The 24863-nt window shown below is 40.0% G+C and overlaps 1 protein-coding gene across 2 annotated transcripts; it reads left to right on the top strand.

Moving 5' to 3' along the window:
- The first annotated feature begins 498 nt into the window (after positions 1-498).
- On the top strand, positions 499-23927 carry Slc35a1 (solute carrier family 35 member A1). Of its 2 annotated transcripts, XM_051161481.1 has the most exons (8): positions 499-648; positions 4482-4659; positions 12900-13059; positions 13323-13475; positions 17664-17730; positions 19713-19889; positions 20269-20403; positions 23754-23927. In XM_051161481.1, the coding sequence occupies exons 1-8, from the start codon at positions 633-635 to the stop codon at positions 23876-23878; spliced, it is 1011 nt and encodes a 336-aa protein (XP_051017438.1). In that variant the 5' UTR covers positions 499-632; the 3' UTR covers positions 23879-23927. The 2 variants fall into 2 exon arrangements, with proteins under 2 accessions (XP_051017438.1, XP_051017428.1); XM_051161471.1 differs by lacking the exon at positions 23754-23927 and having other exon boundaries at positions 4482-4560; positions 20269-20471.
- The last annotated feature ends 936 nt before the right edge of the window (positions 23928-24863 follow it).

Genomic DNA, 24863 nt, shown 5'->3' with positions numbered 1-24863 from the left:
ATGGGCATGTGCTATCAACAGCACATCAATATAGATTTTTTTTTTTTTTTTGAACATGAGCCATTTCACCCCAGGATTACTTTTCAAATAATTAACATCCTCTAGTCAATAACTGTTATAGTGGTTGACGTGCCTGTTAATACATCTACTATTTCTTAAGTTTTTTTTGTTGTTCGAAGATCAAGTAGGAACCATACCAGGTTAGACAATGACAGTAAAGATGATGAAGACACTGACACAAAACTTCTGAGCAGTAAATTTATCCAAGAAGCAACATGGAAGGCCGTGACGGAGGTGAAAGTTACAAACGTTCAAGTTCTGGGAGCGTCTCTAACGGTTTCTACACAAACGAATAACCAAGAGCATTTCGAAATCCCTTTTGGGGCTTAAATCTCTTTGGACAGCCCGCAATCCGGGTCGCGGGGTGGCGGGAACACCTAGACTCCGCCCTCTCAGCCAACCGGAAGCTGCGGTTTTCAGAACGCCCTCTAGGGCCGAGTTTCCCAGGCTTGTCACTCCGGCTTCCGCCGCAGCCGGCGGCTTCCTCCTGGCGCACTTCGGGCGGCGGGCTCTCTAGGCCGGCGCGTCTCTATGGCCGCAGGGGCCTCAGTTCCGCAGGCTCTCTCAGCACCATGGCTGCAGCGAAAGGTGAGGCCGGGCTGCGGGCGGGCTGCGGGCGGGCTGCGGGCGGGCTGCGGGGGCCGCGCCCTGCTGGCGGGGCGGGCTCGGGGCTGCGAGCGGCCCGGGGCGCCCGCCCGGAGCGAGGCTGTGGCTTGCGGGGCGCGCTGTGCACCTCCGGGTGGCCGGCCCGCTCGCCAGTGCTGTGGTCACTGCTGGTTCAAGTTTTACGTAAGCTGGACACAGGGCTGAGCCTTGGTTCTGTAGCCCCGTGGCAAGCACAGGCCCAAAGGCGTTTTCTTTTTTCTTTCGGCGGGGGGTCAACACCACCGGGTCTTATTCTGTAGCCCAGGTTGGCTTCAAACTCGCGGAGATCGTCCTGCCTCGGCTTCCCAAGTGTTGGGATTAATGATCTGAGCCACTGTGCCCGGCTACATCACGGGTGTGTGTGTGTGTGTAAATTGTTTTGTTCTTTTGCCTTCAAAAGTACTGGCTTTAAGTCTAAATAAATGTTGGACAAGTATTTAAAGAACATCCTTTGGGGACACTGACATGCAACATCAGATGCCAGATACATTTTCTGTGGTGGTTTATGCGCCTCTTGTGGGTTAACCCGTTTCAGTCAAGTACTGTAGCAATCCAGGAAGGGAGTAATGGACAAAGCTGTTCTGATAACATGTTGAAGGACAAATGACAAATGGACACTTACAAGTTACACCAGACAAATCAATACCTGAATGGGTTGGTAACAGTTTACAGATGTCGACTTATTCCCAGTACATTGTCACATCTGGTTGTGTTGCTCCTTTTATCCTAATGAGTAGTTATACCAGACTGACTGTGTTTGGGGGACATTTCCCACTCGGAAACAAATACTGTGGAAACTAACAGGTTCTTGGCAAGGGGGTTCTTGGCTTGGATGAGTTGTGGGCCAGGTTTGTAGTTAATGGCTTGACATCATTTGAATTCTTAGGAAGTTTAAAATTGCTATATACCATGGATTTTCATATTACCCTGAAAACGTTGAAATTCCAAATAAATGAAATTTCATATGGGAAAGCTGAGAATGAAGAACTGTTTTGATCTAATGGTAAACTGAAATTAAGTGAAAGTCATGTTTAAAAACTTACTGGTTTTAAACATCAAAATAGGCTTCTAAAGGGGCATTAAATACCAAAGTCCTGTATTTTTATAGTATCTAAACTTACGCTTTTGTACTTTGATTAATAATTATTTTTAAGAATTCTGTTCACAGATCTTTTTATTATATGGGTTAAAAAAAACTATGATAATGGCTCATGCTTATTAATCCCAGCATGTAGGAGGCAGAGGCATGCAGAACTCAGTAAGTTGGAGGCTGGTCTATTCAGGCCAGCCGGAGCTACAGAGAGAGACATGTCTCAAGGGGGAAAATGTTTTACGGAGCAAATGCTATGTTTAGTGGTTAAACATTCACAACCTTGCTTTTTGGAACCAGGAACCTATATCACAGCCAAAAAAGATTTGACTTTGCACTCCTAACTTAGTCATGAGAATATTGATAATTCAGGACAGGGATGGGCAGTCTTTCTATAGAGACTGTGCGTCTCCACCGTCGCCACTGAGTCCTGCAGCTGTAGTGCAGATGTAGCCAGGGTAATTTAGAAGATAGCCGTCTGTCTTTAATAACATTTCATTTATGGACACCGAAGTCTGAGTTTATTATAATTTCCATGTGTCTTGAGATGGGTCTTAAAAAATTTCCAACCATTCTCTTGAAAATATAAAGCCATTCTGAGTGATCATATAAGAATCTGTCTGGGGTGATGTAGTTTGCTTTCTCTTGTATTGATTGATTAAATGTTATTGCTTCATATGTTCAGACTCATAAAGTCTTTTGAAAGAAAGTTTTAGAACAATGGAAGCATTATAGTGGCTTCCTTCAGGTCCCTGTACAGACTTGCTTATCTAGCTGGTTGGACCTTTTAGGAAGGAAAGATAAATAGTTATGACATATTTCTTCTCTCTAATATTACTTCTTTGATATAATTTTAAGAATTTGCCTACAATTTAAAAATTATTCTTTAATCCCCCAAGGAGGACTAATTTATCGCAAGGCACCACTTCCTTATGTTCTTGTATAACTATATTTTAAAGTATCTGTTTGAAATACCTATTTTATTTACCTATGGTTAGGCTTCCAAAGGAGTGCACAAAAGCTTGTTTAGCACATAAGGCATCCTGAAGCCACTGAACATCCTTATGTTTCTTAAACTGGGATTGGTGCAGTAGGACCCAACTTACTTATATATAACCCATGAGCTGAGACCGGTGTTCACAGGTGGACACTGGTAATTGATTTGATGACAAAGCACTAACTTTGAACACCAAGTAACTGAAATGTTATACCTCCAAAAAACTCCATTCTCATTAGTAGATCCCCATTTCGAAGATTATATTCATTTATAATTAGGAAAAAAAATTGTGGGTAAAAAAATATTTAATAAAAAATTAAAAAAAAAACAGTTGTGGGACTTGGTTCTCTCATATGAATCTTACATGACACTACGATACTCTAAAGTTCGTCATGAAGAGAAAGCACTAATTGTGTGAGCCTTGTGTGCTGGCAGTTATCAGAGCAGGAAGGAGGAAGGAAAAAAGCAGGAAACCGGATTCCCCAGTGATTGTAAACTTACCAAAGGCGTTGGACTGTCTTTGGCACTTGAGTGACAGCTGCTATACCCTGCATTTCCAGTTTTATGGAAGTTGTTCTAAGTACTCTTAGCTTTACCCAGTTACTTTTAGATAATGCAGTAAAACAAGAGGTTAGATATAATTTGTTCTTTAATTTAGTTTTATATTAAGTCTCGTGTGTGTGTGTGTGTGTGTGTGTGTGTGTGTGTGTGTGTGTTTGGTAGACACAGGGTCTTAGGATATATATAGCCCAGGCTGGTTATAAAGCCATATTATGTATTAGCTTGTTCTAGAGCAGTACTTTTCCATGAGGGCATTTTTTTTGCAGCCCCCTCCCTGTCCCCCGCCCCCGACATACAGGATCATGAGTCTGATCTGCTGCCTAAACCTCCCCAGTGCTAGGATGCATACATATGCCACTGCAAGTATCTTAAGTTACATTTTTGTCACTCAGTTATTCCTCTTGTTTCCTTTCTCTTATGTAGGAGAGGTGCATAGCCTTAAACACAGGTGGTGAGGAGGGGCCCTCCTCCACCTAGAAAGCCTGTCCTTTTTTGACGGAGGTAGGGTAGCACTAGAGTGTGTATGAGGCGGTGAGGAAGGAAGGCAGCGATACCCACCAAGCCAGATAGTCAAATTAACCCTGTTGGGCATTGCAATGACAGATGAAGCCAGAGAGGCCTTTCTCAAGTCCCTTTTCTACTGTCTTGAGATTTTGAATGTATTTTAATTGCTTTGATGCTGTTTTCACAGGTTTGTAATAAAAAAGAAAATTATTTATAGCACTTACACTAAGGTTGTCATGTTACCTAATTGTATATAGTTGGGGGCACTCACTAAACAGTATCTGTGCCTAATTTGGCGTTTTAAATTCATCAGTATTTAATGTTCATATAATGGAAAGTATTATGTGGAAATTGAATTTGAGATGTCATGGTGCTAGAGCCAGGTGTGGTGGTGCACGCCTTTAATCCCAGCACTTAGGAGGCAGAGGCAGGCAGGCAGATCTCTGTGAGTTCAAGGCCAGCCTGGCCTACAAAGTGAGTCCAAGACAGCTAAGGCTACACAGAGAGACCCTGTCTTGAAAAAACCAAAAACGGTGCTAGAAGTTGGAAAGCATTATAGACCAGCTGATTAGCATCATACACCTATAATATATAAATAATATTTTTGTTGCACATATTTTTCAGAAAATGTCAGTTTATTCTTCAAGCTGTACTGCTTGGCAGTGATGACCCTGGTGGCTGCAGCATACACTGTCGCTTTAAGGTACACAAGGACAACAGCTGAAGAACGCTACTTCTCAACCACAGCCGTGTGTATTACAGAAGTTATAAAGTTACTGATAAGTGTTGGACTTTTAGCTAAGTAAGTAAAACTACTTCTAGGGTGTTAAATTATTTTTCTCCCAGGTAAGGTGCTGAAAATTCAAGTAACATCTTTACATATTAGATTGTTCTAGAGCAGCACTTTCTCCTAGGGGCTTTGGCCCCCAGGAGGTAGTTTTGGTTGTCATGTTAGGTACATACTGGTACCAGGTGGACAGAGCCCAGAAGTCCTCGATGCCATGCAGTGCCTACAGTGGCCCTTTAACACAGGACTGTCCAGCCCCAGTGTCGATAGTGTTGAACCTGGAGAACTGTCCCTCAAAGCAGGGGCTGGCTAATTGTGCTCTATGGTCCAAGTGCAGCTTGTTCGCTGTATTTTTTTCTTCTGTAACAGAGACTGTATTGCTCATGATACCTAAAATTTCTGCTATTTTATGAAACAATTTTTGATCTATTATAGAGGACACTAATGATAATTATAAACATTCTACAAGCGTTTCCTGTGTTAGGTGCCGGGTGCTTTCGATGCTGTCATTTAACTTGTAAACATTCTGACACTGATTATGTTTTATCAACGCAGCGTATGAAGTGCCTCAAGATTACCCTGCTGGCAAGTGACAGCACTGTGCTTTGCATCAGCAACACCACAGAAGAATCATTTTAGCTGAAGGTGCAGTGAAAGGGAGGGTGACAGAAAGAATTCCAGATAAGGCAGACCCAATTTTATTCACAGATTTATGTGGTTGCGGTTTATTTGATGTTTAGTTTTTTCATGTCTTTCACTGGAGAAGATAACACAGTGTGCTGAGAATTAAATACAGATTAGACAAAACTCTGGCTATAAATGACTTGGGCATTTATGAGGTGTCAGGGTCTATTTAAATCGCCGGGCAGGTGAGAATTCATGCATCGTTATGTATGTTGATGAGAACGGGAAACAGGAAGTAATGCGTGCTTGGGCTTTTAGGTAGAGTTAGGTAAATTACACTTAAACATGTCTTTGTTCAGCAGTTTCCAGGTTCTGGTTGTACAGGAATGAAGTAGATGTGGTCACTGCCTTCTCGAAGCATGGATTTAGTGGGAGAAACAGAAAACCAGTAACACAGACGATTTCAAAAGATCATGTGAAGGACACGCTAGCAGTGGTTTGGGGAGGGAGAAAAGAACAGGAAAACAAAAGACAAAACAACTTGAGGTGGACAGTAGAAGGCAGAGGGACGGATGTACAAATGTACATGGAATAAGGTTTATTTTTCTAGACATTTATCTTGTATTATGTCATTCTTTATCTGGATGATATCAGCTGGGAGTTCCTGCTGTACCTTTAAAAGGCAGTATTTCATTGACAAAAGTCAGATAAAAGGGCTGGAGAGATGGCTCAGAGGTTAAGAGCACTGTCTGCTCTTCCAGAGGTCCTGAGTTCAATCCCCAGCAACCACATGGTGGCTCACGACCATCTATAATGAGATCTGGTGCCCTCTTCTGACATGCAGGTGTACATCCAGATAGAGTACTGTGTAATAAATAAATAAATCTTAAAAAAAAAAGTCAGACAAAATTCTGGAACAATCTCCCTATAACAACCTATATAATCTTACAACTGAGCTTCTTTTTGGAAAAGTACAGGGTTTACCAACTTAAAGGAACAGGAAACTATACCTCAGGAATCCCAACAGAAGACACTATAGACTGTTTTATATTTATCCCTATTTTTGTCTTTGACACAGAGTCTTACTGGGTAACTGAGGTGGGCTTTGAACTTCCTATAGCTCATGGTTCTCTTGCCTCAGCCTCCTGAGTGCTGAAATAACAGGCATATGCTGCCACGCATCCTAACTCTAATTACAGTGATTTGTTTTGTGAGTGATGCAAATATTAGAAACCAATATATAAAGATTAATAAGCATTTTGTATAACTTAGCAAGTTGCTCTGGTTTTCTCCCAACTTATCTGCATATACTAAATGTGAATATATGAGTTGCTGAAATATATATTTATACATATTTACATATGTATAAATATAAAAATACATATTTCAGCAACTCATTGCCATGTTTGGTAATGATTTTAAAACCCAAAATATTTAGATTTAGTGGTACAAATTCTTAAAAAAGAATTAAGATCTTCCAGATACTTTCAATGCTGCCATTTCTGTGTATACATATGAAAATCAGTAATTTTAAAAAAGTGGATCAGGGTTGGTGAGATGGTTCAGTGGTTAAAGATGCTTGCTGCTAAGCATGACAGTCTTGAGTTTGGTCTCGGGGACCCATGGGAGAAGAAGAGGACTGACCCCTCCCCAAAGTTGTCCTCTGATCTCCACATGTACCGTGCATGTGTGTCCCTCCAAATAAATAAATATAAGGTATTTTTTTAATTGGTTAAAAGTAAACAGGATGTTACATCAGTCATTAAAACACATAGTTTGGGCTGGGCATGGTGGCACATTTTATTTATTCAATTTTTTGTTTGTTTGTTAATAGTTTTTTGAGACAGGGCTTCTCTGTGTAGCCTTAGCTGTCCTGAAACTTTCTTTGTAGAACCAGGCTGGCCTTGAACTCACAGAGATCCACCTGTCTTTGCCTCCTGAGTGCTGGAATTAAGGGCAGGAGCAACCACACCTGATAGGCAGCACTCTTTTCTTTTCTTTCTTTTTTTTTTTTTAATTGCCAGCACTTTGGGAGACAGAAGCAAGTGAGTCTCTGTGGGTTCCAAGCTAGCCAGCTCTATGTCTAGAGTTCCAGGCCGGCTAGGGCGATATAATGAGACCCTGCCTCAACAACCAACCAACCATAAAAGAGAAAAGAAAAGGAAGAAAGAAAAGAGAAGAAAAAATACAAATCCCCAAACCATATCATGGGTTGAAGGGGACTGGGCCTGCAGAGATGTCTTAAGGGTTTAATGTACTTGCTGCTTTTTCCAAGGACTCAAGTTCAGTTCCCAGCACTCACGTTGGGCAGCTCACAATCTGTAACTCCAGCTGCTGATCTGCACTTGATGCTCTTTTCTGGCATCTCTGAGCACGCATGCACAGATGGTGTGCGCGCGCACAGACACAGACACACACACACACACACACACACACACACACACACACACACACACAAATAATCTCAAGGGGGATGGAGAGATGACTGTTTTTGCAAAGGATCCTGATTCAATTCTTAGCACCTACATAGCAACCTATAACTGCCAGTACATGTCTAGTTTGTAGTCTCTGTGGGCACCAAGCACACACATGATACACAGACATCATACAGGCAAAACTCAGTGCTTTCCTGTGACGGGCAGAGCAGAAACCATTTGTTACTTGGAAGCTTTATGAGATGAATTCTTAAACATCGAGAAACCAAAACTGGTTCACATGCTGAATTTATATCTGCTTAAAAATTCATGCATAACGTTCAAACAATTTTTGAGGTGTAAAAAAGAAATTATTTTTCTTGGTGTTCAAAGTAGAAACATTTTATCATTGGAGATAATTATTGAATGGTTTGGAACTACTATTTAAATGAGAAAATAATAAAGAAAAAGTTTATTTTTGATGAATAGACTTAACCTTATTTTATGTGTGTTTCAGTTTAAAGACTATTTAATGGTATAGTTAAATCCTGAATCCTATTAAAGGCATCATCAGCTGTAGTGGCGTGTAGAAGGTGTGCCCTCAAGGTAACTGGGGCCTGGTGTCCTGTTCTCATTTGCTTGTTGGTCACACGGTGAGCAGCTGTGGGGCACTGTGTTTCTAGTGTGGTGAGCTGTCTAGCTCTGAGCAGTGGGCTAACCAAGACCTCCAAAACCCTGATCCAAAACAGATCCTCATGTAAAGTGGAGCTAATGCATTTATTACGTGTTACTTATTATCTGACAACAGATTATGGTTAACTATATGCGTGTTACTTATTAACTGACAACAGCTTATGGTTAACTATGTGCCTTGTGTGAAGGAAGTCTCTTTATTACATACATTTTCTTCAACTTGCATGTAGCCTTCAGACACTCAGAACAGTAGGTTCTTTTTACTTTAGTTCTGCATTTGGAGGCCACTTTGAACAGAAGTATCACTGACAATCTGCATTAAGATGTGAAAAATGAGGCACTAAACAGATTACGGTCTGCAGGTGGGTTACTTTGTGCTCGCCTTGTCCTGACTCTTAATTTACAAGTTTTACAACAAGGATCCCTTGTTCCTTTGTAACCCCTCGCCCTGGCATTAGACACTAGACTGTAGGTATTAGATACACATGTTGCTGCTACACTGGCTGTTTTTTCCAGGCCAGTGGTTCCCAACGTGAGGGTCCTGACTCCTTTGCGGGGGTCGGGTGGTCAAATGACCTTTTAACAGGGATTAAATAGCAGATATCCTACATATCAGTGTGTATCCTACATAACAGTAACAAAATTACACTTAGGAAGTAACAATGAAATAGTTTTATGGTTGGGGGTCACCACAGCATGGGGAACTACATATCAGATATTTATATTACAGTTCATAACAGTAGCAAAATTATTGTTAGGAAGTAGCAATAAAATAATTTTATGGCTGGGGGTCACCAGAACAGGACAAACTGTATTAAAGGATCACAGCATTAGGAAAGTTGAGAACCACTGAGCTAGGCTTTTTGAGCAGATGACAGAGCTAGGAAGTATACACCTATGCAGACATATACACTTGTATGTGTCCATTTCTCTGCGTGCTACCCACAGTTATGTTCAGCACCTCTTCGCATCACTCATATTTGCTTCCTTTTGCCATGTTGATGAGCTTAGCTTCTGTTATCTTCAAGATACTCAACTAATTTGCTTAATCCTGGAATCGATAATAGATTAAGAATTTCTGTCCCAGTTTCCTGGTAAGTGAAGATTTTCATGGGACATGCATGCCCCTTTAGCTAGTATGCAGATATGTGAGTATATACCATTTGACTCTTTCTGCTTCTGGGTTAGCTCACTCATCATGATCATTTCTAGTTCAATCCATTTGTCCACAAATTTTGGGAATTCCTTGTTTTTAATAGCTGAGTAGTGTTTCATAGTGTAAATGTACCACAGTTTCTTTATCCATTCTTCTATTGAGGGACACTTAGGCTGTTTCCATGACCTGGCTATTATGAATAAGGCTGCTATGAACATGGTCCTGCTCAAACTATGGCTCCAGCCAAGGACAATACAGGCCATAAACTTCAAACCCCTACCAGATCTAGCCAATGGACAGGACATTCTCCACAGTTGAGTGGAGAGTGGGGTATGACTTTCACACGTACTCTGGTGCCTCATATTTGACCATGTCCCCTGGATGGGGAGACCTGGTGGCACTCAGAGGAAGGATAGCAGGCTACCAAGAAGAGACTTGATACTCTATGAGCATATACCGGGGCAGGAGGTCCCCCTCAGTCACAGTCATAGGGGAGGGGAGTAAGGGGAAAATGGGAGGGAGGAAGGAATGGGAGGATACAAGGGATGGGATAACCATTGAGATGTAATAAGATTAAATTAATAAAATTTAAAAATTAAAAAAAAAAAAAGAATTTCTGGGCTGTACAGATAGTTCAGCAGGCGGTAAAGGTGCTTGTTGCCAAGTCTGATGACCGAAATTTGATCCATGGGCCCATATAGTGGAAGGACGAACTGACTCACACATGAGCACTTATGTCATGCAGAAACATGCATATGCGCGCACACACACACACACACACACACACATGTAATTTAAATATGCTAAAAAATTTAAAGAATATACTTATTTAAACCAGAAATTAGAACGTGAAGCAGAAAAGGAGTGTGTAGAAGATGGTAAGTATGTGTACTTCGACAAAGCTTATGTGGTCTAATCAGTTTATTTTATTATACGCAAGGAAGTTCTGGGCACTGCGTATGGACTACACTGACCATTGCGCTTCACTTAAGTTTTTATACATGTTTTATTATACCTTTTCATGCATAAGTTCTTTGTGTCAGCACATAGAAATCTCTCTCCAAAGTGCATTGCATTCTGCTATTTGGATAGTGATATGTGCAATACTGGTTGTTTCCAGTTTTCTCCTACTACATAACAAAAAGTCACAGTGTAAGCACCCATGCTTATATACTGCGCCAAGGTTAGAGGAGTGATTCCAGACCCGTTGGAGGGGCCACAGTGGTGATTTTATTGAAAGCAATCAGACTTTTATACCTTTATCAGAATTGCCAGCCTCAATATAGTTGTAATTGCCAGGGTGCAGTGGTGTTGCAAACTTTACAGGCTACACGGGCAGGTGCCTAAGACCAACTGTCCTCTCAAGCTTCAAGGTAGGTACAGTCCTGGCAGGGAAATCACAGTGGCAGTAGCTAGAGGCGGCTGACCACACTGTCTACACTCAGAAGAGGACAGTGACTAGATGCATGTTAGTGTTGCGCTCACTGTCTTGACTCTTAACACGGAGGAGAATGACCTTCTGAGGGAATGTGCTCTTCCACCTTATTAGCACAATCAAGATAAGTTTCCACAGAGAACCCACAGGGCAGCTTACCCCAGAAAATCTCTCATGGGGACCCCCTTCCCAGGTGATTGCAGACTGTGTCAAATTGACAGGTAAAGAGAACCATCACACTTTAGTTTGACCCCTTGGTAGCTTTTTTTAATTTCATGGAGGAGAAAATAATTGAAATATTGTTCTTTATACTCTGGGTAAGCTGTGAGTCAAGCATAATACATCTTACATGTGTATTAGGAAGCAGCCAAGTACTCAGGATGCAGATCAATGGTAGAGCGTGTGCCTAGAGTGCAAAGAAGGCCTGAGTTAGCTCATCCCCTCACGAAAGGAATTTGCTTAAAGGCTTAAATTTGTTCAGATAGCTTGGGAAATTATGTGTGTATTTTGGGTACCTTTTTCCCTATTAGTGTTTGTAGGCCTCACCACCAGACTGGGCACACAACTTTTCAGCATATAGATATAGCATTGTAGCATGGAGACTGCTGAACTTGGTAGTAGCAGATCTGTAACCTACAGAGGTGCTTCACGTCTATGGTCTAGATCAAATTATATGTCTTAAGTAGAACATTTTCTTGAGAGGTGGAATGTTCTACAATGAATACGTAGGAATAATCAATTTGATAGGATGGGCCAAAATTTTGTTGCCCTTCTCAGAACTTGTGTAATTGTTCCTGCAGCATTTAAATATGAAAATATTTGTAAGTGTTGATTCTAATGTTAATAAAAGACAGAGGCTCACTGTAATTATTGTAAAAATGAGTATGGTCCTTTAATTGTGCTCTCAAATATAAAGCAATATATACAAAGCAAATATAACATTTTCTGTAGGAGAAGTATCAGCCAGGATAACCAGTCTTTTTGGGGTGGAGAGTGGGGTGTGATGGGTGGCTTTTAAGACCATGTATCATGTATAACCAGTAGGCTCTTTTTTTACATTACAGATATAGTTTACTTTTATTGAGGTTAGTCAGTTATTTAGATTTCCTTTAGAATTATACAGATTTGACACATTTTCAGTATATTTATATAAATATTACCTATTATATTTAATCAGCACTGAGTAAATTTATAAATTTTAAGAATCACTTGCTTTAAATCCAAGTTGTAGAACCATTATAACCTTTTCTTATTTGCATTTAAATGTGTAATTTGAAAGATACTTTAAAGATACGGCTTGCATCCTCATCAGCCACAGACATACTGAGGTATACTGAATACAATGGTGAATAAGGAAACTGGCAGTTTGGGTAGATTCAAGGCATCTTTAAGTGAAAATGTTTTGAGACACCCCGGGAGTTGGTGAAGTTGAGTGTGCCATCACTGGTGCTTAAGTGGCAGCAGTTCTGTCTCCTGGATACACTTTACCTATTGTACTAAAAAACTCTTGGAACTTTGGCCAGAGGATTTTGGTGATACTTATTATACTTTTTTTCTAAGTAGATAATTAAGTTTTTAAAAATAGGAATAAATTATAGGTCTATTCTATTAATAAATATAAAATTAGTTGGGCATAATTCTTAAGTGTACACTTAAATTACATCAGAAACTTAACTGTGTGAAGGACTCAACAGAGTGCTACACACATGGTGGTGCATGCTTATAATCTTGGCACTTGGGAGGTGAAGACAGGAGCACCATGAATAAGCCACAGAATAAGACCCTGTCTCAAAACAAAAGGTTGAGGATGTAGTTCAGTGGGTCGTTTGCTTAGCATGCACACGACTCTGGCTTCAGTGTCCAGCACTGGGTGGGGAACGGCTGTTTAATGTTCTGCCTCACCACTCTTTCATCTCCCCTTTTGTTTTCAAAGAGAAACTGGCAGTTTGGGTAGATTTAAGGCATCAATAAGTGAAAATGTCTTCGGGAGTCCCAAGGAACTGGTTAAGTTAAGTGTGCCATCACTGGTGTACGCTGTTCAGAACAACATGGCTTTCCTAGCTCTTAGTAATCTGGATGCAGCGGTATACCAGGTAAGCAGAGTTAATGACATACAAAGCTCTCTAGATCTCTGTGAGTTCGAGGCCAGCCATGGCTACACAGTGACACCTTGTCTTAAAAGAAAAACAAAACAAAAACTGGAATTTGAGGTTGCTAATTTTTTCTAATGGAGATTTTAAAATTAACCCTTTACTACATTCACAAGTATTTTCTTAATTCTGTTAATGATATGAGACATATTTCTGTAAAAGACTAACATAGGTGAATTTATTATTTGTTGCTTTGTTTCTACTAGGTGACCTATCAATTGAAGATTCCATGTACTGCTTTATGTACTGTCTTAATGTTAAATCGAACACTCAGCAAATTACAGTGGATTTCAGTTTTTATGCTATGTGGTGGGGTCACACTCGTACAGTGGAAACCAGCCCAAGCCACAAAAGTTATGGTAAGCAACAAAATCATATACCATAGGTAAAATAGGAATCTTCTCTTATAGAACCTGTTTTGTTTGTTTAGTCACTCTGCTGAATTTAGCCTGTAATACTTCCTTTGATGTAAAATGTACTTTGCTTTATAGTTGGGTTCTCCCCCTCAGCATTCCCCAGTTGTCCAGGATCGTAATACTCACTGTGATGTGGGTTAAGTGAGATGCCCCCCATAGACCATGCACTTGACCCCTTGCTCCTCAGCTGCTGTCACTGTTTAGGAAGCCTTAGGAAATGTGGCCTCTAGGAGGTGTGCTCCTGGCAGCAGCAAGCTTTGAGGTTTTAAAAGCCGTGCAACATTCCCAGTTCAGTTCTCTCTGGAGCACTTAGTGCTATGGTTCAGGACCTAAGCTCTCAGCTGTTGGGGCTGCCGTGCCTACTGGCTGCCTCCCCACTGTGATGGTTCTGGACTCTCAGCCTTCTGAAACTGCTTAAGCCTAAAGGAAACTAGTCTTCAAGTAGTTGCCTTGGTCACGGTGTTTTATCACAGCAGTAGAAAAGTAGCTAACACAACTGGCTTTTTGGTTCTAAGAGGAAAAGCACTAAAATATATTAGTGACAGAAGACATCTTTAGTATATGCCTCTTTTTTTTTAATGGATAACAAAATTGTATTGGTAACGTTTCTATTGCTGTGATTAAAACACCATGACTAAGGCAACTTATGGAAGAGTTTATTTGTGCTTACAGGTCCAAAGGACTAGAGTCCATAATGGTGGAGGTAGTGTGGTTAAGAGCCAGTGCTCTTAACCTCTGAGCCATCTCTCCAACCCCAACATCTGCTTTTAAGTTTTTATGAATCAGGTATCTGAAGGTACCATAACTAGGTGGTTCTTGCTTGAGCTAACTAATGATGTAGTCAGCTGAAGGCTTGCCTAAGATGGGGGATCTGTTTCTATGCTGTCTCATGGTTAGGCTCAGTTGTCTGTTTAGCTAAGATGGGATTTTAAAATCAGATTATTAGAATTTAGAAGATCCATCCTAAATATGCACTGTTAACCTTCTGGTTGCTACCCAGACAAAAGGGAGTTGGGAAAAGGAAACTGCTTTTCACCTGATTGCCTTCACTCTTACTGGCAAGTTCACTTGGCCTGTTGCTAGAGTTTCAGCACCAGATTAAACTGGCTGAATCATCCAGTTTCATGGACTGAGCAACTGCTGGATTGCCGGCCTCTCCAATGTGAGGCAGCCATTGCTACACTGCCCAGATGCATTATGTACACCAATCTAATAAATCCCCCTTTAATATAAATTAATGCTGTTGGTCCTAGTCCTTTAGAGAATGCAAATACAGAAATTGGTACTAGAAAAATGGCAATGTTAATGTGATGGCTTGACCATGTCACTTTTTCTACCTTTGGATTATTTGGTTGGAGGATTGCAGAAGATTTTGTAACCTTGAACTGGAAAAGCCATTGAGTGCTCAAGTCATCATTAAGGCCAAGATTTTATTGGAAATCACAGTAACAGTAATTATTTATTCTAAGTGCTTTATATATACAACCTCATTGTCCTTTCTTGGTAAAGAGAATTAGTTAAAACTTTAGGCTAATATACAAAAAAATGAGTTTCTTCTTAGCATATGTGCGGATCATACTGTGTTCTCATTCCTCCCCCCTGCACTGCTTCCTCTGCACCGCTTACTCACTTCTGGCTGGCTTCTTTTCTTCCTTCAGCTTCGGTACCTTTCTGCAAGCTTTTATGTTCCATTTCTATATTCCATAGGGTTTCTGGTAAAGAGGCTTTACTTAGCTAGGATTTTGTCTTATTTTGTTTTGCAGTGCTGAATATAGACCCCAGAGTCTTGTGCCTGTAAGGCAAGTGTTCTACCACTGAGCCACATCCCCAGCCTTATCTAGGCATTCTTAAAATAGTAAATCACAATATACTAGCTTTCTTTAACAAATTCATGTTACTATTAAAAAAAAAAACTTGCAAATAAGAATAACACATGAAAATTAACCTGACCCAAACTTAGAAAATATAATATGTAAGCTTCAAAAATGGAAAATAGTTTTGGGTAATTTTACTTTCTTTCCATCTAAGAATACTAATATTGTTACCTGGCTCAGGAAACATCATATTTTCTTGTGCTGATGAGATGGCCCAGCAGTTAAAGTCCTGGCTGCTCTTTTAGAGGACCTGGGTTTGGTTCCCGGCACCACATGGTGGCTCACGTTTGCCTGTGACTCCAGTTCCACTGGGCACTCTTTGGCCTCCACAGGCACTAGGCATGCATGCTGGTGCATCTTCATACATGTATGCCAATACTCAACCACATAAAATAAAAATAAGTCAACCTTAAATATTCTTTTATTCTAAATAAATGTATTTCCCAAAGCCTTGCTTACTTTTTTAGCCTCTGCTTATTTTCTGAGCTTAGTTCCTTGATGGCATTCTTACCTCCCATCTGCAGGCTGTTTTCAGACTTGAGTCAGGTTGCCTTAGTAATCATGTTGCTTTCGCCAGAACGTGTTCTCCGCAGCCCGAGTCCTTGTCCAGCGCCCCCTAGCTGTTGAGTCTAACCCTGAGCTTACCTGTGCAGATCTGCACTTGTTCAAGACTGACGCGTCTCTTAACTGTGCTGTTACTTGTACTGGGATGACATAGCTGTTTCCTTCTTCCAAGCTTCCCGTATGCTCACTTTGTTATCAGTTTCAGAGTTAAGCCCTGAGAAGCAGTTTGCATCATTATTTTTCCATTTCTCAGTAGGGGAGGCGATTCTCATGCCATGACTTGTATTTGTGCCAATCTTGTAAAAGCATCCAGCTTTCCAATTTTAGTGTACATCAGAAGCTACTGGTTTACTTAAACCAGACTGCTGGCCCATCTTTATTGTCTGTGAGTCAGTAGGCAGAGGGGAAAGCCTGACAGTTTCTATGTCTAATAACTTCTGAGGTGAGCCCACCGCCGTGCCGCGCCTTTAACCCTAGCACTCAGGAGGCAGAGGCAGATGGATCTCCTTGAGTTTGAGGCCAGCTGGACCTACACAGTGAGATCCTGCCTAAAAAATAAATAATTACTGATGAAAAATTTAAGTGATACTTGTTCAGCCTGTACTTGAGAACCACTGGTCTATACTGTACTCTTGTCTTTCAGACATTTTAGCTAAGCTTTCCCTCCTGGGCACTCCTGACATTAGGCTTAGTGTCTCTGAACAAGGTCCTGAGTCCCAGTACTCTTCTAGGCCCAGCGAAGACACTCAGGTAGTGTTTATTTATTTCTTAGGATGACAGAAGAAGGTCTTGAGAGCTAGTTGAGGGAGAAAGAAAAGGAGAGCTGAAACAGTAGGTTAGGGTACCCTATATAGACATTTATAGGCATTTGTCTCTGCTTCACTGTTACTATGTCTGTGCTAATGTCCCCTATACACGAAGCTGCTTAAGTACCAGTCCAGGGAGCATCTTATCATTTTCTTATCTGCTTTGTATATAGCAATGATTCTGATACACAGAATCGGTAAGTATTTCACAAGAACTCAGTAAAGTGTGTGGTCTCAAAAGTGAGTACTTTATCCAAAACATGATAAGGAGTAAGTTGAACTGTACCATTTTAAGGATTGATGCTTTGGTTCAGGGTAGAAGCAGAAATTAAAATTAACATAGGTCAACTATGTAAAACTCTATGTTTGAGTACTTGGAAATTGAAGTGTACATGTTAAATTGTTCATATCCTATGTGTATGGTTTCAGAGAAAAGCTTTCAAGTTAAAGGCTTTGGTTAATTTGAAAAGTGGTCTTTTCCTTTGCTCCTGTGTCATTTTTATGTAATAGTTATGTCTGATGTGGAATGTACTTTTGGTTTTTCCAGACAGGGTTTTTCTGTGTAGCCTTGGCTGTCCTGGACTCACTTTGTAGACCAGGCTGGCCTCGAACTCACAGCGATCTGCCTGCCTCTGCCTCCCCAGTGCTGGGATTAAAGGCGTGAGCCACCATGCCTGGTGGAATGTACTTTAAGGAGAAGTATAATATAGCCCTTTTTTTGTGGTGAAGACAAGGTCTTTCTATATCCTTGGCTGGCCTGGACCTCCTAGATCTCCTCCTGCTTCTGCCTCCTGAGTGCTGGGATTAAAGGTGCATCATCTGTTTGGATTGCTGGATTAACTGAGTTTGCGGTTACTAAGAATAACTTTCAACAACTCACATTTCAGGTCGAGCAGAACCCATTATTAGGCTTTGGAGCTATAGCTGTTGCAGTGCTGTGCTCTGGATTTGCAGGTAAGCTGCGAAAGCAGTCTTATCATGTTGTAACTTTTTTAAAAAGAAAACAACAAAACATTGAACTATAAAACTGTCTCTCATTTCCTTGGTTTATCCTAACAATTGTATTCCCATTAAGGCTTTAACTTCTTTCTTACTTTGTTTTGTCAGATATTTCCCCCAGTAAATATGTGATTTTATTTAACTTAGTTCAGACTTTAGAATTGCAATTATATGAGAATACACTTCTATCATTCTTGACCATTTTATTTAGCCAAGAACTAAAAGTTAATGGAAAGGCCTCTGACGTTGAAGGAAATCAACCTTTAAGAAGGTCACAAGTGCCTCCCATTTCCCCAAGTGTCAGTGTTCTGAAGCTTTTCTCCACTGCTGTAGGTCTAATATACCAGCTCGGAGTGTCTTTTACCTATAACCTCAAGTTCTTCCTTTGCTTCAACAGACTAGGAGCTATGGAATAGAAAGAGGAGGTGGGTGAAGTGTACCTTAGGAAGCATAATGTCAAAGAAGAGCAGCCAAAACATCAAGACAACAGGAAAGTATGGAGCCATGTAGGGACAATCATTCCTCTAATGAGTTAAGAAAAGATAAATATATGAATCTTAATTTAAGAAATGAAATGTGTTGCAGAAATAGCTCCAACAGGTATGAAATGCAAGAGCTCTTTTTAGTAAAGAATATATTAGTGATAATTTGTACATCTCTTTATTACTACCTTTTTCAACAGTGACCTTTTTCTTTTTTCCACTAGGAAAGCAGGAAGGGCATAGAAATAAATACTGTTTGCAAACTAGATGTTTTATAGAAGAGAAAAAGCCAAACTTAGGAATATACTTAATTAACTATAGTACAATGATAAACTTTCATTCTTAAAAATCAGCAAATTAGGATCAAAATTTTAATCGCTGAAAAAAAGTATTCTTTTGATTTTGAGTAATATTTTTCAGTAGTGAAATGCTTCAATGAGGAGGAGAAAGTGGTTTAATAGTTGTGTACTTAAGTAACAGATCACTGAAGAGCTAAAAGCTCTCTTTAGACCTGAAGTCTAATGTGGAGATTATAGCAGCTATTTTATGTTTGTTCCCATTGTCTGGCTCTTTCCAATGTAGTCTCATCAGAATCAATCTTGTTTTTGCCAGGTACTGTGGCAGGACCTGAGAGGTAGAGACAGGCAGATTCAAGGTCAGCCTGGTCTACATACTGAGTTTTGGGCCAGACAGGGCCACATAGTGATATCATGTGTCAAAAATAAAGATTAATATAAAAATCTTGTTTTTAATTATACCTTTTAGTTGGTATACAATAGTTTCTAAGCCTCCATCTGATAAAATAGCTTTAGATAAAATCTTCAGTGTCCCCGTGCAACATGCATTCATCTAATTATAAAACCTGAATTAGTAGTTTGTGACCTTTTAGGGGACAAAAGAGTTTTTTATTCCCTTTTCTCTGAGAAAAAACAATTTGTGCCCCATCCCCATCCCCAGAAAAAATACATATACACATGAAGCTAACGCCCAATTAATAGTTCACAAGGCATGTTACATAGTCTATAGACCTGCTTCAAAGGACAACTTTACTCAGAAGGTTGTATTTAATTTTATTTTGGTTATATGATTGAAAAGATACCATCTGGATGATTATATAGTTACTTTGTACAGTAAGACACATTCATTCCTTTATATATTAAAGGGGTCTGAGTAGGATAATTTACTATTAATAATGTAGATTTACAGATGGTCATAGCCAATCCTTATTGGCATTAAGGAGTAGAAAGAGGTTTGGTTATCTAAAGGGAAAAAACTGTTCTTGATTGTTTTGTCAGATGTAGCTTATGAAGTTTCCTCTTAATTATTAATCTGTGTTTTGTAAAAGCAAATTGGTAATGTTCAATATAACATGAAATAAAGATGTTCTAAACAGAAGACTATTAGTTAATTCATAATGTCTTTGCTACTCCATGGCTTTTCTTCTTCTTCTTCTAGGAGTCTATTTTGAAAAAGTTTTAAAGAGTTCAGACACGTCCCTGTGGGTGAGAAACATCCAGATGTACCTGTCAGGGATTGCTGTGACGTTAGTGGGCACCTACTTGTCAGACGGAGATGAGATTAAAGAAAAAGGATTTTTCTTTGGTTACACGTATTATGTCTGGTTTGTTATCTGTAAGTATCTAGGAATAAAAGCTCTGAGGAGATTGTCTTTGTCTTTTAACTGTTGAGTTAGGTGTCTGTCTGTCCTCAGCCACTAGTCTGGAATATGTAACTGTGTTTTTATTGAGTTGCTATCCCAAAGAAATGTTCTCTGCACAGTTGAAAGACTCTAATGTGTTAGTAATGAATGTATACACTCTTGTAGTAGAGCACGGTCTTTCCAGCATCTGAGAAGCAGGGTTGTACAACTTCTCAGATGACTGCTTCTGAAGGAAACTGTTCTTCCTATCCCAGATCATGAGCATGTCATCTCCGGCAGTGAAGGTTATCTCCACAGTAGAGGATGCTTTGTAATTTCCTGTTAAAATTTTACTTTTTTCTGTATCCCAAGTCCTTGCTAGTGTTGGAGGCCTCTACACCTCCGTTGTGGTGAAGTACACAGACAACATCATGAAAGGCTTCTCCGCGGCCGCCGCCATTGTCCTCTCTACCATTGCTTCAGTCATACTGTTTGGATTGCAGATAAGTACGTCATGGTCTCTATTCAGTTGTTACCATGGAAGAGCTTCTCCCTTATGAGCTGATTCAATTTTCATTAAAAGTAATCCTAGCTCTTTATACTTTATTCTGTAGTATGTAGCTGTGTGAAGGTGATTAAACAACATTTCAGTGTCCTAGAGCATAAGTCTGCAGAGTGCTGGTGCTGGGTGATATTAAGAGGGTCACCCTGTTGCTATTTAGCAATTAAGGCCATGTTCCCTTAAGTATTAAGGTGCAGGATGTGTTAGGTGAGTCAGGTTGTACATTTGGACCCCTGTAACTGTTGTTGCTGCATCTGTGGATTCAATCATAGTTAGAAAACCTTTAATCCCAGCACTTGGGAGGCAGAGGCAGGCGGATCGCTGTGAGTTCGAGGCCAGCCTGGTCTACAAAGTTAAGTCCAGGACAGCTAAGGCTACACAGAGAAACTGTTTTGAAAACAAAAACAAACAAAACAAAAAACAAAAAAAGAAAATATTAGGGGAAAACTATTTGTCTGAATAGGAATATACTTGTGATAATTTCTTAAGTATATAATTATATAGTATATACATTATTGAAGGAGAGATAAACCTGTCTTTTAGGATCCCAAGAGTGGGATCAGAACGGTCTTGTGAGAGAACAGGTGAGGTTAATCCACTGGAAGACCAACCACCTTACACAAGAGCTTGATTATTGCCAACTAAAAAAATCCTGTAAACAAACTCTGAAAAGAATTATATAAATAAGCCAAAAACTAGAGACAGAGTTTTTTAAAGACTTCGGATAGTTTTGGCTGTTCATTGCTACACTTCGAGACTCTCCTAAAAAAAACAAAAACAACAACAACAACAACAACAACAACAACAAAAACACTCACGGAAATGCTGCGGGGCTCCAGTTCCAGGTTCTGGTTACTCCAGGTTCCAGGGGAAAAAAAAAATCGTTCCTCAAAACTAATATCCTTACAGTTTTGTTATTGTGTTTCTTAATCCCCTTTTCATATTGTTTCGGCTAGTCGGGTTATAAGTAACGTGCACTCAGTTAATAAGTTGTAATAAAATATATTGGTTAAAAAATTGATTCTACAAATTATAGTAGATATTCTTTTCAGCGTTGGAGTTAACATATGTTGGCCTATTTTCTTTTTTTTTTTTTTTTTTTTTTTTTTTTTTGGTTTTTAGAGACAGGGTTTCTCTGTGTAGCCTTGGCCATCCTGGACTCACTTTGTAGACCAGGCTGGCCTCGAACTCACAGCGATCCACCTGCCTCTGCCTCCCGAGTGCTGGGATTAAAGGCGTGCGCCACCATGCCTGGCTCGTTGGCCTATTTTCAAGGCTCCTTTCATTCCAATTTTAGCTTATGTCTTTCTGTTCTGGACTTAGGTGTGCACTTGTGTACAGTGGCATTGTGGGAACTTTGCTATGCTAATCCCTCTAATGTTTTTTCCATCACTGTCATATGCAGCTTTTGAATTACTTAAGCAAGCAGCAATAATGTTTTAAGTGTTTCAGGTTGGCTTTAAGCTATGCAGAAATTATTTTCTTTATTGACCAATTATTATACCATAAACTACTAAGGAAAATATGTTAAATGTCTACATTATGCAAAAGAGGAAAAACTGTCTGGTTCCTCTTATAAATAGAAGCATTATTAGTACTGCAGGAAACCATTCTACAGTATGGCTCAAGCCCTGAGGAAATCTTAGAATGCTGTCTCACATTTCCTCTGTCACATGTGAGTAAGCTGGGTCCCCTGGGTTTGTCAGGTGATCTGCTTGTAATAGGCTCCAGCAAATGACAAGGAAGTTAGTTGTACAAGTCCAACCACTTAGCATTTTAGATGTTCTTTTCACCTAATTTAGGTAAACTTTTAACTGTAGTTCTAATACACCCCTTTTACTTAACATAATCTTGTGTCTTTGCTCCTAAGAAAAAAAACTTATTAACAATAAAATGTTTGTCTTAGCAGTCTTTCAGCTAACTGTTGAGATGTTAAGATATAAACTGTCTCACCCTTTGAATTCAAAGCTGGTCTTTTTTTTTTTTTTTTTTTTTTTTTTATAGGTGAACTAAAACTGTAGCTTGATGCTATTTCTTTACATTCCTTTTAGGGGTGGGGGCCTATCTCTTGTCGTTCAGACTGGCTTTAGACTCATCATGTAGCTAGTTACCTTGAATTTCTGAACCACCTGTTTTGGGATTACAGGCATGCACTGTCATGCGTAGAGATCTACATGCCAGTTCTTAAAGCTATTAACACTGGGCCACTGTAATATAGTTCATATGTATAGAATATCGTCCTATTTTAAGTGAAATATATGGCTGTGGCATTAGCGTTTATTTATATAATGTGGATATGTGAGGTTTATAGAAGAGCTTTACTATTTTTTTTGTTTTGTTTTTTCTTTTGGGTATGAGTACATGCGGGTCAATGTTGGATGTTTTGGTCAGTCCCTCCTTATTTTCTGAGACAGGGCCACACATTGATTTGCCTAGGTTAACTGTCCTGCTCCCTCTCCTCTCCGCCAGCTCTCAGGCTGTACATGTGTAGCACTGTGCTCATTTTAGATGACTGCTGGGGAGTCAGGTCCTCACGGGTGTGCAGCAGGCACTTGAGCCCTCACACACAGTTTGTATGTCCTAACTTTCAGGAGTAACATGGAGAAGAGGTAATAGGAAATCACCTTTTCACCATCCAGTGGTTGGAGGCACTGGTTTTTGAACGCTGGATTGCATAACTGTCTTTTACACTAAGCTTTCTGGGATCATAAGTAAGCTACATCACACTACATTTTCTTTTCTTATTCATACACAGTTACATTACATTTACCTATTTCCTTTAATTATGCATCTTATAAGGGAACTAATAGCTCCCTTTGTTGAAGCAGTCCAAGACAGGCTTAATTATGTTTTTGAAAAATGTTATTTATCGTTTCCCTTAGAATAGACCACCTTTCATAAAACAGCATTCATGTACCTGGTAGTGCAGACACAGTTGCAAAGACTGCAGGCCTGGGGACACAGTGCAGGCCAGGGACGCTCGAGGACCTGAGGGTTCCCAGAGCCCATGCATCAAGGCCACATGCGTGCTGCATGGTGCAGTCCTGGCCCTGGCCACATGGATGCAGGAGTCTCTGGGGTTTGTTGTCCACGCAATGTAACCTAACTGGTGGGCTTCAGGCTACCGTGCCTAAGAGATGATGGCATTCCTAAGGATGACACCCAGGGCTGCCTTTTGCCCCTGTATGTATGCACGAGTCCTACACATGTGAACATGTGCACACATGCATAATTCTTCATTTCTTTATGGTTTTAAAGACAAAATTACAGTTATTTGTTTTTCCTCTCTTTTCAGCACTTTCCTTTGCACTGGGAGCTGTTCTGGTATGTGTTTCCATATACATCTATGGGTTACCCAGACAAGACACGACATCCATTCAACAAGAAGCAGCTTCAAAGGAGAGAATCATTGGTGTGTGATGGGAGTCTCAAGAGATTCCTGCAAGGACTAAACCGTTGGTAATTAGAGCCTTAAGTCAAGCCCGGACGGCAGCTTAAACAGTGCCAGAATATGACCTGTATGATGGAAGACTTGAGAAGAAAACTGTATGAATGAAATGCTACAACAGATTTAATGTTGGTGTGCTTGGTGTCAGGTATATTATTTAAAAATGAAGAATGTGGTGGGAGCAGATTGTATATCTTGTACACAGAACATAGAAGTGACACTGTGTGTGTGTGTGTGTGTGTGTGTGTGTGTGTGTGTGTGTGTGTATGAGAGAGAGACACACACACACAGAGAGAGAGCGAGAGAGAGAGAGAGATGCACACGAAGCATGGAGGCAGCGACCCATGGTCAGCACATCAGGCGAAGCTACAATACTCATGGTCTAAGACAGTGTCTGAGGGTTCCAGTGCCAAAGCCCTTTCTGTACACTGTTCTTTTGTTCGGGTACAGGGAGAGCCGTTCTCCAGGGCATGGATAGTACTTTGTCCCAACAGCAGTAAAAGATCTAGCTTCTCTTATCAAAGTGAGGAATAAGACAAGTTGGAACAAAACTCACTGTATAACTTCTAAAAGAGACTGTTTGATAGCTCAGACTGACTTCTGGAAATGACTGGGAACTTTAGTGCTGTGTTTGTGCCATTTACTATCTGGTTCCTATTTCTTTGCTGTTAGCTAATATACTTTTCAGAAAATTTTATAAGTCACTTTTATACTTTCTTTTTTATAAATATGGTTACCTGTTGCACTCTCAATTTGTGAACTTTCAGTGATTTAAAAATATTTCTATAATGTTAATGGGGAAATCCAGCAATAAATTTATTTATATCACTTTTGGGGAGTTACTTTGTTTTATGGATACAATCATTATGGTAATGCAAAAACATTAACATGGCTTTTTAAAATGTATGAACTTATCAAATATGTGTTTTGCTTCAAATAATAGCTAAAATCCAATTC

This window comes from Acomys russatus, chromosome 2 (assembly GCF_903995435.1).
Source record: "Acomys russatus chromosome 2, mAcoRus1.1, whole genome shotgun sequence".
In the NCBI taxonomy this organism is placed as follows: domain Eukaryota; kingdom Metazoa; phylum Chordata; class Mammalia; order Rodentia; family Muridae; genus Acomys; species Acomys russatus.
This window is presented reverse-complemented; position numbering and strand designations above follow the sequence as displayed.

Coding starts and splice junctions, on each gene's coding strand:
- Slc35a1 (XM_051161481.1), top strand. Junction 13,060..13,322: donor TGGATGCAGCGGTATACCAG/GTAAGCAGAGTT, acceptor TGTTTCTACTAG/GTGACCTATCAATTGAAGAT. Junction 13,476..17,663: donor CCCAAGCCACAAAAGTTATG/GTAAGCAACAAA, acceptor CTCACATTTCAG/GTCGAGCAGAACCCATTATT.